Below are 13,230 nucleotides of genomic sequence, written 5' to 3'. Positions count from 1 at the left end.
GGTCCATATATAGAGAATAGTATAATGTAATATAAAAGGTCCCGTTCATATTTATTTATTACATGTATAAATCATAAACTACAAGATTTTTCTCCCTTCTTTTCCTTTTATCTTTTCTTTCTAGTTCTCTTTGTTTGGTGGAATTAAATAATTTTGGAATTGTCAAATTCTAGTAATTGACAATTTAAGACGTTTTAACCCCAAAAAATAGTTTTTTGAAATATGACAAGAGCACAATAGGGAAGACTTTCCTAATCTCTAGGATAAGTTTTCTTAACACCATTAATTGTTGAGTTTAAAAATCTAATCTCTAGGATAAGAATTCTTTAACAATTTAAATTATTGGACTAGATCGGTTACAGATAGAAAAGCTTTAGAGAGAAGAACAAATTGACACAATAAATTCTTGAGCTGCCTCCACCAAAGACAACATCTGTATTAGGAGGATAGTAAGAGATATTGTCACGAAAAAAGCTACATTAGCAACACTAGTGGTAAGGGTAATGTGTGCTACTCTACCACTGGTTTACTCTAACCAGATCATTACTTTGGCTTGCAAGATTACATATGAGCCTGAGCTTTGCATTTCAAGTCTCGCTCGCTTACCAAGATTCCTTCACTTGATTCTCACAAAGTTGCTCAATGCAGTCATATAAGCCTCAATCAGTTTGATTCAAAAGACATCCACAATAATTGTAGTGCATCAAAAAAAAAATTAAAAATTGATTTACCCACAATTCTCATTGAAGTGTAATTGGAATTTTCCTCCTTAATATTTAGATGAAAATTAAAACGATGGTTTTAGGGGTAAATAAGACTGAACAAACGTAGGTAGTATATGTCAATTATAAGATATGAGAATGCCACCAAACAAACAGGCCCTATATGAAATAAAATGTCAATATAAAACCAAAAGAAAATGGTCCAATTTCTTCTGTTTGCAACGATATTTTTTTAGATATTCGCCAAAATCTGTACGGCGATGACTGTAGACTCATGTGCTCACAATTTAGTTTTCATTCAAACTCCGGATACGTCATTATCCTCATGCGCTCGCGTAAATTGCACAGCTCCCAGCTCCCTTTGTTCACATTCAGATAAAGAAAGTATATTTTTTCCTCTTCGATAGAAGATGTTCAATGTACGGAGTTGAGAATTGAACAAAAACAGATTAAAAAAGTAACGATAAAAATTCGTGAGTCGTGCATGGGAGCAGCGAATTTAGCGAGAGATTTTGTAAAAACAGAAAAAAAAATTTAAAAATCAAGAGTTGTGAATCGTGCATTTGTCTGGTAGAGAATGGCTTACCAATCGTTAAAGTCTTCGCCTGTCTATTCATGGCCAATGAAGCTCACTGTTCGCCCGTGAGTCTTGTCTCTCTCAAAATATTTCTACAAAGGAAGCTCTCCCAACACTTTGTTTCAACGTGCATTGTGAGGAGCTTCAAACCGCAAAGCAAAATGTCTCCAACCAGAAAAGTTTATTGTAGGATTTTTCTTCTATTGGTTTTGCTTGTCATGAAAGATAATTGCTTGGAGGCAAGGGTTTTCATCAGGGGACCATTGATTCAATCAAATTACTCTACTAATATGTTTGGTGGGTATTTGAACGTGGTGGACGTAACTAATTTGGGTGCAAAGGGAGATGGAGTCACAGATGATACCAAGGTCATCTCTCAATCTGTTCATTTACTTAGCTCAATAGTTGGAATGCTGTTTTTGAAATTAATAGCTATTGAAGACTTTTAAAAACTTAGGATGGATCTAAAAGATTGTTTGTGAAATTAACTGTGTATCTTTTGAAATAAATGCTTAGGATCTCAAACATTATTTCAAAAAAGACACAATTACTTCAATTGTCTGTGTTTTTGAATAGATGTTTAATTGAGAAATACACAATTGATTTCAATTTTCTCTGTTTTGGAATAGATATTTTGGGATCTCAAACTTTAATCAAATCTTTATAAGATAAAACTGTGGAAAATTAATGCCAATGCTTGTAATGGATTGTGGATTGAGCAGGCATTTCAGAGGGCATGGGAAGAAGTATGTGGCGAGGATTCTAGTACACTACACATTCCAGCTGAGCACCATTTTCTAGTTGGACCTCTAACCTTCTCTGGACCTTGCCAGCGGAACATTCACTTTCAGGTATGATATTTTTGTGGTGCTAAACTATTAGAATTAATAATATCAGATTTCCACATTTTATAGTATAATTGAATGTTATAGTCTAATTGAATGCAATTCTTCCAAGATTAGACTGTTGAGATATTTTGTATCATTCTAGATCGCATTTTCTCTTATATCTTTCTTCTATTCTAATGATAGAAACCCGTGTGAGATCCAAAATCTTGGTTAAAAGAATCTCACAAACACTTATATATCCAGATAGAATAGCATAACAGATGCCAAAACTTATCTTTGTAGTTTTAATTTAAGCAGGTTGATGGTAGTGTGATTGCATCGGTGAATCCAGAGGCCTGGGCATCTAAGCCATTGCAATGGATAATATTTTCCAAACTAGATGGTATTACACTCGCCGGTAAAGGCCTTTTCGAAGGACAAGGAGCATCTTGGTGGACTCTTTCAGATTCAGAAGATGAGGTAGATCTTAATTTAGAACTTGAACACAATACGTGACTTCCATTTTCTCTTCACATTCAAATAACATTGGAATTCTCTGTGTGATCAGATTAACAGCCAAAAGGGTGGAGGCAACTTACCAACCATCAGACCAACGGTGAGTCAATGTAAGGTGTAAATTCATTTCATTTAGCTCAATTAACTATCTTTATGATAAAGATAATGTTGTTGTTTCTGAATTTAATTGTGGGCAAGTTTTTTATATTGATGTCTTGGATTATACTCTTCTATTATTATCAGAGTGGTATAGATCATGGAATATAATTTGAAAAAACCTCAAAATTTTCTTATTTTTCCCTAATTACTAAATATAAACAGGCATTGCGGTTCTATGGAAGCTATGGCGTGAGCATCCAGGGAATCACAATACAAAACAGTCCGCAATCTCACCTCAACATTGACAGCTGCACTTCTGTTACAGTAGCTAATCTCACAATCTCCTCTCCTGCAAATAGCCCAAACACACAAGGAATTCTTCTTCAAAACTCTGATGAGGTTGAAATACACCATTCCTCTATGGCATGCGGTAGGTATATTCAATGGAACTCCTTATACTAATTTCTATCAATCAATGCCCAGCTTAGATATTTTTGCTATGATTGTTTACAGGAGACGATTGTGTATCCATTCAAACAGGCTGCACGGGTATTCGTGTGCACAATATCCAATGCGGCCCTGGTCATGGTGTCAGGTATTCACATTAAGTTTTCCACGATTTAGAATAATTATGTTGATTGCTTACTTTTAATTGTTCTAATGTTTTGGAACATGGTCAATGATTTATTACTGAATTATCGAAACGCAATCAAAATGGATAATGAAAAATATTTAAACTAATGTTTTATTTCTATATTATCATTTAGTTGTATAGTTTATTCTTATAAGAAATCTGTTCAGAAAAATGTATTAGGCAAACTGAGTCAATTGTAACCTCCACTACAAACATGTAGTATATGTACTAATAGCGATCACACATGTATTGATAATTAATCATTTCTTAATTTTCTTGATTTCTTATTGATCTATTTGTACAAAAAAATAATAATAATTTTTTTATTAGTTTTATTTTTTATCCATTATTGCCTAATTGATGTTAGATAGTATTAACACTTATTTTGTATCATTGACATCAGTATTGGAGGGCTTGGAAAAGATGGAAGGAAGGCCTGTGTTTCCAATGTGAGTGTCTATGACAGCAACATCCACAATGCTTCCAATGGAGTCCGGATCAAAACATGGCAGGTACATTATCAACTCATCTTTCCCTTCCGTACAAGCTTTGTTTTGAAAGTTTTGTAAAACTTAGAATCAGAAAATGATATGACTCCTCTTGTTGTCCTTGGTGTCTCTACTATAGGGAGGAATTGGACAGGTGAAAATGGTGTCCTTTTCCAACATACAGGTTTCCAACGTAGGAGTGCCCATTGATATTAATCAGTTTTACTGCGAAGAAAAGGCTTGCCCAAATGTAACATCTGGGGTATTCATATCAGACATCACTTACGAAAGAATCACAGGCACTTACTTGGAAACACCAGTTTATATGGCTTGCAGCAAAAGTATGCCGTGCACTGATTTGAAATTGATAAACATTCAACTTCAGCCTGCTGTTGCAAATGGAAAGAATCCCTTCTGCTTGAATAGCTATGGAGAACAATTATCAAGTATGAAGTGCCTACGGCCTGGAAGACCTCAAAACGACCCTTCTCACACTCTATCGCCTGAAGATAAATGCTAATGCTGAATTTGTTCGTACTCGCTTGTATACTATGTAATCTACTACATGTACATCAAAAGTATCAATCTTAATATTATACAACATGATTTGATTGAATTGAAAGAATTGTCCCCTCTACGTCAAGAACTTGATTGGTGTTGTTGCTATTCTGTGAAATTTCATTGCCCATCTCACATGAATAATCTTTTTTCCCATGCAATATGTCGTTGTCTCCAATAAATCTTTCATTGTAAAAATCTGTACTACATAAACAAAACTATGACTGTGTTAAACTTCACATGCATTCATTTCTTTACTGTGCTTCGAACCATGAATTTGGAATATTTCTGGTCAATTTTGTCTCCAACTTAACATCGTTGTCATAACACGTCACGACGACTGGCTGAGATTTACCCTGAGTTTAACCACTACAGTTGTGTTCCCGTGCCCTTTTAAATAAATTCTATTCTCCACTTGTTTGCTTTTCATCCACATTCATTCCATCTCGCCCACAGATTTTGTTTGCCCTCTGTTTTTAAACATCAAAAGCAGCTCTATTAGGTTGAAAAAGTGGTGGTGGATGGAGCAATTGAACAACCATGAATGGGTTACACAGTCATTTCAGGCCCCATACAACCGTGGTGTTTCTCAATATCACATGTTTGTCTTCTCTTCTCACCACATTTTATGATACTTTAAAAATTAATTTTAAAAAAAGATCTTAGTCAATAGGTTAAAATAATCAATCAAACGTTGCGTAATGGTTGTACAAAGACAGCTAAGAGTTCAATTACATAAAATTCTGGTTTTTCATTCTTGTTCACATGAAGTGAAATAGTAGGGATAGATAGAAAGAGACATGAATAGGCTATGAGGTAGAGATAGAGATAGAGGCAGAGGGAGAGGGACAGATGGAGATAAAAGAGAGATGGGAGGAATAGGCTATGAGGTAGAGATAGAGATAGAGATAGAGATAGAGGGAGAGATGGAAATAAAAGAGAGATGGGAGGAGAAACATGGAGAGATAAAAAGAAGATGCAAATATATGATGATATTCTAATGTTCTAAATTGTAAGCATGCATACTTTTGGTTCTTAGCTAGGCCCCATTTAGTGTCCAAGGCTTTCATAGACCATTGGCATGTTCACTATGCATTTAATTAATAAATATATAAATATATGTCATCTTTTGATTTAATTTGTATCATGAGGACCCTTAATTGTAGGTGTGTCCCTTTAATTTCATCTCCTTTATCACCACTCACATACATAGGCCATATTTTGCGATGGCTGGACTTCTATAATTATACCAATATCAAACCCCAATTTCATATGCATTTTAGAATCTATCTCCAAGTTGACCACCAACTCAAATGTGAGCTTCAAATTGTCGATATAAGACAAGTGGCTTGTATAGGTCTATTCTAACTGTCCTCATACTTAAGACTCACTTCATACTCTGTAGCTTGGGCCCAAATTTAAATTGGAGAAATATTTTAGGGTTTTAGTGGGTTCCTTGAATCCCCGCTAGCCTTCTTCAAGTTTTGTGCCCCAGAATAGTTAGGTGGAGTATAAGAAAAAAGTTGCATCTCTTATTTTTAAAAGAAAAAAAGAAAAAGAAAGAAAGGAGAAATCATACCTAGACTAAGGAATTCAACATCAAAGTATTGAAGAATTATCAAGTCAAGAAGAAATTAAGGAAATATATATCAGATTGATATACATTTACTTGAGCATCAGGCATGGAATACAAGAAGCAATGCCTAGATCAAAAAAAATGTGAAGGAATTCAAGTTCTTCTTATCCTAGATCCAAAGTCAAAATAATATCAAAATTCACTTTCAAACATCTTTATAAGCACTTCAACACTACAAATATTTATGAAGGCATCACATATTATCAAGCCTCTTCTACTAGTAGAACATTTCTATTTTTCAAGTGCATTTCAATTCAATTTCAAGTTTGATTCCAAAACAACAGTTGACTAAGGAAAACCCATTTTTCACAATATGTTTTTCACTTCTTTGGGTGTAGGTGACACGTGGCACAAGTTTGGAGATAACCACAAGAAAGTCTAACAAAGAGCAACAATTGACTAAGGTTTCATTAGAATTTATTTGGTACAAAAGTGAATCAGACATTCCTTGCACTTCCTACATTCCCCTAACCCTCAAAGGTTCTTTCTACATGTTATTCTCAATGATATTTTGGATCACACTTTTAGTAGTCATTTTAGTTTTTCAAATCTATTTGTAAAATTTGGATTTGACTATGTAAGAGTGTTATACTAAAATTTAATGTAAATACTCTCACATGATCTAATCTAGATATGCCACCAAATGGATCACAAAGTTAAATAATCTATTCTACAAACAAAAATAATCAAGATTGTGAATTTTGAAAATTTGATATCATCGTATTTTAACTAGTTAATTTGTTTCTATAAAAAATACTGCAGATGAATTAGCACTTCTAAATGTCTTAATTTGGCCACTCAATGAAGAAAATTAAATTATATGTGAGAGTATGTATATAGATCTTTAAGTACCATTTAAATCATTTTTTATTCTATGCACTTATCGAAGCACCTTGAAGAAAGACCTTTTCCATAAAATATTTTTGTTTAGATATTATCATTGTAGAAGCATAAGATATAGGGTTAAGAGATTCCTAGGAGATGCTCCAATTAAATATTTTCTATAATTAAAAATTGAACTCTTGTGACAATCAATCATAAGAAATCTTGGATGCATAAATCAATAGTAGAGAGATGGGAAATAGGAATTAAATTCATGAAAATATTTTGCCCCTTTAGACAATTTTGTAGAACAAAGGAAGTCAAAGGAATTGATCAAAAGGGCACCAAAAGATTTTATCTTAGAATCATAAGTGCTTTCTTATTTAAAGTTTGAATGAGTTGACCAATTAAATTTACTAATTGTAAGAATTTTTCTAAGGGAAAAATTCACCCAAGAACTAAGAACTCAAACACAAGCACAACTGTAGACCAGGAGAGAGAGTATGATCAGAATGACGATATGTTCATTCAATATGCCATATTAAGTACACTAGGAGTGCCTGTATATAAAGGCCTCTAAGATACATCTAGAATGCCTCATAATCAACACCATGATATGTCATACAACCAGGCACATGTCCACCAAATATGCATTATCCTCCATTAAGCACAAAAGTATGTGTGATGATGAGAGGATAAGCCTACAAGGGTGTGACATGCAAAACAGTGTTGTAGACACCATGTGCTAAAATAGAGTTGTGTACTCCTATGTTGTCAACATGACAACTCAAAAAGGTCTGCAAACTCCTAAGTGTCTCACAAAATAAAATAATAAAATAATGCAAAATAATAATAAAAATGCATTAACCTAAATAAACTTAAGTAAGTGTAAATAGTGAATACTAATTTACACCAACACCCCTCCTTAAGTGCAACTTAGGGGAATGCCCTTAATCTTACAAAAATTAGGATGAAGAGCATGATGGATCCTAGCTACTAGGCCATATTAGGTACCCATGTACATAATGAAAATTTGATCTCTCATAAAGCGAAGAAAGAGGGAAAACCTCATGAGAAAAACCCTCCCGCAAAAAGAGAGATGAATAGGGATGCATGGATGGATGGAGTAATCAAGACCCCCCCATTATGACATACATCTAGTATATACATAAGTGAAGAATGAGAAGAACTAGACCTCATAAGAGGAAAAAGTCCCCCCCATGAGAAAGAAGAGGAAGAGAGACAAGGTAGTCCCCCCCCCCGCCATATAAAGAATGCCTGTCAGCGAAAGTCTCTCCAAGGAAGAAGCTAGTCCAAGAATGTTGAATGACATTCCTCCCCTTTGGAAGAAGCAAAGGCATAGGTACAATTTTGAAGATGTATGGTGGCCTTGAAACCTACTCAAGTATCCTTGTGTTTATGCTGATGCTCGCCCCTTCCAACTGTACTAAAAAAAATAATGCAGATCTGGCAAGGATGTCTATTGAACCTGTTCCAATGAACCATCTATCTCCTCAACTAACAAAGAGACCTCCTCCAATTGTTGTACATAAGGATCCAAAATCACACCAAGTTGTAAAGATTGAGCATGTAGAGAACAGACATGAGGGTTAGAGTGAGCCCTCACAACAACTATAGAAGGATCATCGTCATCAATGAGAAGATGCAAGTCCTCAAGTCTATCTCCCAAGTCAAATGAACCTAGAGCTAGAAGACAAGATGCACCATGTTATGTTGGACCTTTCACTGTGGAAATGTAAGCATGTGGACTAGACTGATGATGTGACCTCTCACTACAACTGTCGATAGAACCCCACGTGTTTGAATCTGTTGAAGCATTATTGCTGGTGTCACTATCAGTTTCCACTATGTATGATGTGCGGAGAGGAGTAGAGGATAAGCTGGGAAAACTTTCCTCAAGGTGAACATCCTTCTCCACAAAAATCTCATGAGTCTCTTGATACATAACTTGTAAGCCTTCACATTGTCTTCATATCCGATGAAGGTACAAGGCCTAGGTGACAGTGACTTGCATCCCCTAGAAGATAGGTTTGCCCGTGCTGGACAACTGAAGACTCTGAAGTGACCCACAACTGGTTTTCTATCACAACATGCCTCAAAAGTAGTCTTCCCATCTAAGGCATTATGAGGAGACCTATTAAGTATGTGAGTAGCATTGCTAATGGCTTCAATTTCAAGTGTTGGATCAAGAGACTTAGCCTTTATCATGCAACTTGCCATGGTTTTGAGAGCCTTAATCCTCATAGCTGCAACATCTGTCTTGTGTGGACTGAATGTTGGTGAATTCTGAAGATCAATCCCCTCAATTTTGCAAAAGTCCTTAAGTCTTTTATCCACAGATCTATTCTCATTGTCCACCCTTATAGCCTTGATGGTTTTCCTTGATTTGTGTTCAACATGAGTCTTAAAGTCTTGAAGCTTATGAACCACTTCATTCTTGTGATGAAGGATGTAGAACCAAGTGAATCTTGAAAAGTCATCAACAAATGTGAGGATGTAGCGGCCTTGGCTGACTTAAGTCACTGCAAAAGGTCCTACTAAAACCATGTGAACTAACTAAAGAACAACTAGAGCTCTAGAAGACTTCCCTTTATCATACTTCTCCTTGAGATTCATATTTTTTGAACATGATGAACATTCTCCCTTAGAAATGTTGATGTTAGATAGACCTTTGACCATGTGTTTTGAGAAAAGTTGTTGAAGAGAGCGAAAGTCAAGGTGACCAAACCACTCATGCCATAAGTTGATTTGTGAATTAGAGTGATTCAACAAGGCTTGAGAAGGAGACTTAGGCACAAAGTGGGAGAAGGAATAAAGCCTCTTGTCATCATTGACTTTCCCCACTGCAACCAATGAATCATCTTTGAGACTTTGCACCATCACTGAATCTGGAAGGAACTCAACTTTATGACCATCTCCAAGTTGAGTGATTTGGTAAAGAGATAAGAGATTGGAGCTAAGGTTTGGAATGTAGAGAACATCTTTGAATTCCCCATTTTCCATTTCCACATGTCCTTTCCCTTCAACTTCCATTTTAGTATCATCTCCCTTGAAGATGTGTGGTACCTTTGACTGTTTCAATGAAGAAAAGTCTCCCTTTGAAGAACCCATATGGTAAGAGGCACCTAAGTCAAGTATCCATTCTGAGAAAGAACTTGTGTTTGTCATAAGCTATTGACCTTTACCCTTTGAAGAGGTTGGAGTATAATCCTTGGAAGTACCTGGCACTTGAATCTTGTTCTTCTTGAGTAGGTTTTCCAACTCATCAATTATTTTAGTCTTGCAATGATGCTCATCATGATTTGGCTATTTGTAATATGCACAAAAGAGTTTGTCCTTCTTTTCATTACTTCCCTTCTTATTGGAAGAAGAACTACCTTGTTGTGAGGAGGATTGTTGTGTCTCAGATTGTGTTTTCTACTTCCACTACTTCTTCTTGTTGCTTTTCCGTCCTTGACATGATTGGTGCTCATCACTAGCCACCAAGGCTTTGGTCTTTGATGACTTGAGAAGTCCTAAATCCATCAAGTGAGATTGTTCAACAATCAACATCTCTAAAAATGCATCAAGTGAAGGCTTCTAGTAAGCAGATCCCATGGTCAACCTGTGAGTATTAAGACTTGAAACAAATGAAGCATACTCTGAAGGTAGCCTCTTCAGGATGTAATGAATCAACTTTTCATCCTTCATGGGATTTCCACAATCTTTAAGAAGTGCCCTATACTCATTGGCTTTGTTGATGTAATCTTGAATTGTGTCAAATTTCTTTGGATCCAAGAGAAGTAGATCATCTTTAATCTGAAATCCCTTTTCTTCATCCACCTTACCATACAATGACTCAAGTTTATCCCAAGTTTCTTTGGATTTTGAACAACTGGTAATGTGAAAGAGGAGATCCTTATCTACACAACTCCTGATAGCTCCTCAAGCTTGTTGGTCTTGTCTTTGCCATTCAATGAGTTCTTTAGCATTAGCAGGTTTAGGAAGTTTACCATCAACATAAAGACTATATCCATTTCCCATTAATCTACTCCGTGCAATATCCTTCCATGTAGAATAGTTGTGTGAAGCTAGAGGAGGACATTTAAAACCCATAATATAGAAATGAAAAGAGCACAATAGAGGGACACAAAAAACACAGTACACACCCTCCCTTTTCACTCAATCAAAAAATCCCCCCAAAAAGATGCTTTTGGCACTTTATAAGTAGTGCATGTACAATGGGCCACTTGTCAAAATGAACAAAGTGGACTTTTTGATTTTTCTTTTTACAATTGCCTTATGAGGCTCAAATCTATCACTAAGCACTATAGCTCAGATTTACAACAATTTTGAAAAAGAATCAAAGCTTTACAATGCTGAAAAAAGGCCTAATTTTGAAAGTGAGACTTTGATCCACACAACCTTAGAATCTGACTATAGATCTAGAAAGTAGACAAAAAAATATGCACTTTCAAAAAAAATAGTGAAAAAGTGACCAAATGTGCTCATACAGAGCGTTTGAAGTTTCAAAAAGCAAGATTATGTAGGTACAATCACCAAAAAATGCATTTTTTGCAAAATCCTTACACCAAAACCAAAAAACAACACCACCACTAGAAAATTCAAGAAATTCTACTCAATTTCAAAAAAAATTATACCTGAATTAAAGTCTGAATGTCCAAGATATGGGCTCGCAAAGTCAAGCTGCCAAACTAAAAAGCAATCTAGAGAGGGGTTTGGAGCAAAAACTACGATCTTAAATTTGATAGTGAAACAGTCATAGTAGCAGTTGTAAAAGGCTTGGGAATGACGGTCTGACGATCATCAATTTTTTTCTCATGACTAGATAACATCAGCGAAAAAAGGCCCCTACTGACATGTCAGATGACGTGTCACACTGTACAGTTGCACATGTGTCATAGTATGGTATCTACTAACGTGTCAAAAAATTTTGCACAGGATGTTAACTGTATAGGTCTATGTGGTGTTGATGTCAGCTCTGATTGAGATGGCAAAAAGAGATGGGTCCACGACTAATAGGGAACCACGTGGCTTGTCGAACTTGTCCACGTGGAAACAAAAACATGTGGTAGGAAAATCTCAATGCCAACACTAAAAAGTAGAAATAGGGGCCAGAATAGTCAAAAGGTCAGCTGAAAATCCAACAAGTGCAAATGGAAACATTGAGCGGAATCAATTCAGATTCATCAAAATATCGTTTGCCATCACCAAAAAACCCTGGTGATAATGGCGCTCCACGTGTGGTTCTCAATCTGCATGGCGGGAGGGAAATAGGATCCGTGGCAGCCGTAATTACAAGCTAGAAGGTGGGCAACCGCAGCAACCAAAATGTGGGCCAGAAGAAATAAATCTGTGAGCTAAAGGTTGAGAAAGAGTGCTACAAGCAAGGTTTGGTTGCCAAATTATTAATTGTGACCAAAAACTTTTAAAAAGCGACATTGAAAAATCACTCAATTCGTCGGCGATGTGGGATGTATATCCCACATGCATTGTGGGTTGAAATTTGAGGATTTTTAAAAACAAAGTGGCTCACAACGAAAGTAAACGTGAAGCCCACCGAAAATGTGTGGCCTTGCTGAACTTTGGGGCCAGTCACCAGTGCGATGGTTAGTCGGCTTTAGTTGCCAAAAAATTGTAGAGTGCCCGCTATGTGAAAATGGTATGGCCTTCGATTATGTTCAAGCCAAATTTGAAGCTCGCTTAATACCTGTGTTTGCTAGGTGCCCGAAGGGCAAAAAAAATTTGAAAATTTGCAGTCAACAAAGCAAAAAAAAATACAAATCTGAAAATGAATTAATGAGATCTACAAATGACCATACTCGAACTACAAATCGAGGCCTCCAGGTTCTAATTTGCAAAAAAAATTTGCCTCACGGTCGACTTTGGGCCAAGGTAGCTGAGTTTATAGTCAATCTTCACTGATTCAGCATTCCGGACACAATGGCAAGGTCAGATCTGGCTCTAGATGCTCCCAATTTCTGTATTACTCTAGATTCAGGCTGAGGTGCTGAAGAAAACGTGGTCTCGAATGGCTATGTGATGAGAAAATATCCAAGCTTTGATACCATGTAAGAATTTACCTAAGGAAAAAATTCACCCAAGAACTAAGAACTCAAACACAAGCACAATTGTAGACCAGGAGAGAGACTATGATCAGAATGACAATATGTTCATTCAATATGTCATATTAAGTACACTAGAAGTGCCTGTATATAAAGGCCTCTAAGATACATCTAGAATGCCTCATAATCAGCACCATGATATGTCATACAACCAGGCACATGTCCACCAGATATGGGTTATCCTCCATTAAGCATGAAATTGTGT

At 36.0% G+C, this 13,230-nt stretch overlaps 1 protein-coding gene across 1 annotated transcript; it reads left to right on the top strand.

Moving 5' to 3' along the window:
• Positions 1-1,407: 1,407 nt before the first annotated feature.
• On the top strand, positions 1,408-4,488 carry LOC149576691 (polygalacturonase At1g48100-like). The gene is made up of 8 exons (XM_089819209.1): positions 1,408-1,667; positions 2,022-2,150; positions 2,445-2,606; positions 2,695-2,742; positions 2,964-3,171; positions 3,255-3,336; positions 3,779-3,887; positions 4,003-4,488. The coding sequence occupies exons 1-8, from the start codon at positions 1,461-1,463 to the stop codon at positions 4,381-4,383; spliced, it is 1,326 nt and encodes a 441-aa protein (XP_089675335.1). The 5' UTR covers positions 1,408-1,460; the 3' UTR covers positions 4,384-4,488.
• The last annotated feature ends 8,742 nt before the right edge of the window (positions 4,489-13,230 follow it).

Source organism: Cupressus sempervirens, chromosome 1 (assembly GCF_028749045.1).
Source record: "Cupressus sempervirens isolate cs-2001-9-10 chromosome 1, ASM2874904v1, whole genome shotgun sequence".
In the NCBI taxonomy this organism is placed as follows: domain Eukaryota; kingdom Viridiplantae; phylum Streptophyta; class Pinopsida; order Cupressales; family Cupressaceae; genus Cupressus; species Cupressus sempervirens.
Note: the sequence above shows the minus strand (reverse complement) of the source record. Positions and strands in the feature narration are given on the sequence as shown.

What these genes read in the sequence shown, in the direction of transcription:
- LOC149576691 (XM_089819209.1), top strand. Translation starts at nt 1,461, where the DNA reads ATGTCTCCAACCAGAAAAGTTTATTGTAGGATTTTTCTTCTATTGGTT. An exon ending in AGCGGAACATTCACTTTCAG is followed by an intron (nt 2,151 to 2,444) that starts GTATGATATTTT and finishes TAATTTAAGCAG; the next exon opens with GTTGATGGTAGTGTGATTGC. An exon ending in CCATTCCTCTATGGCATGCG is followed by an intron (nt 3,172 to 3,254) that starts GTAGGTATATTC and finishes GATTGTTTACAG; the next exon opens with GAGACGATTGTGTATCCATT.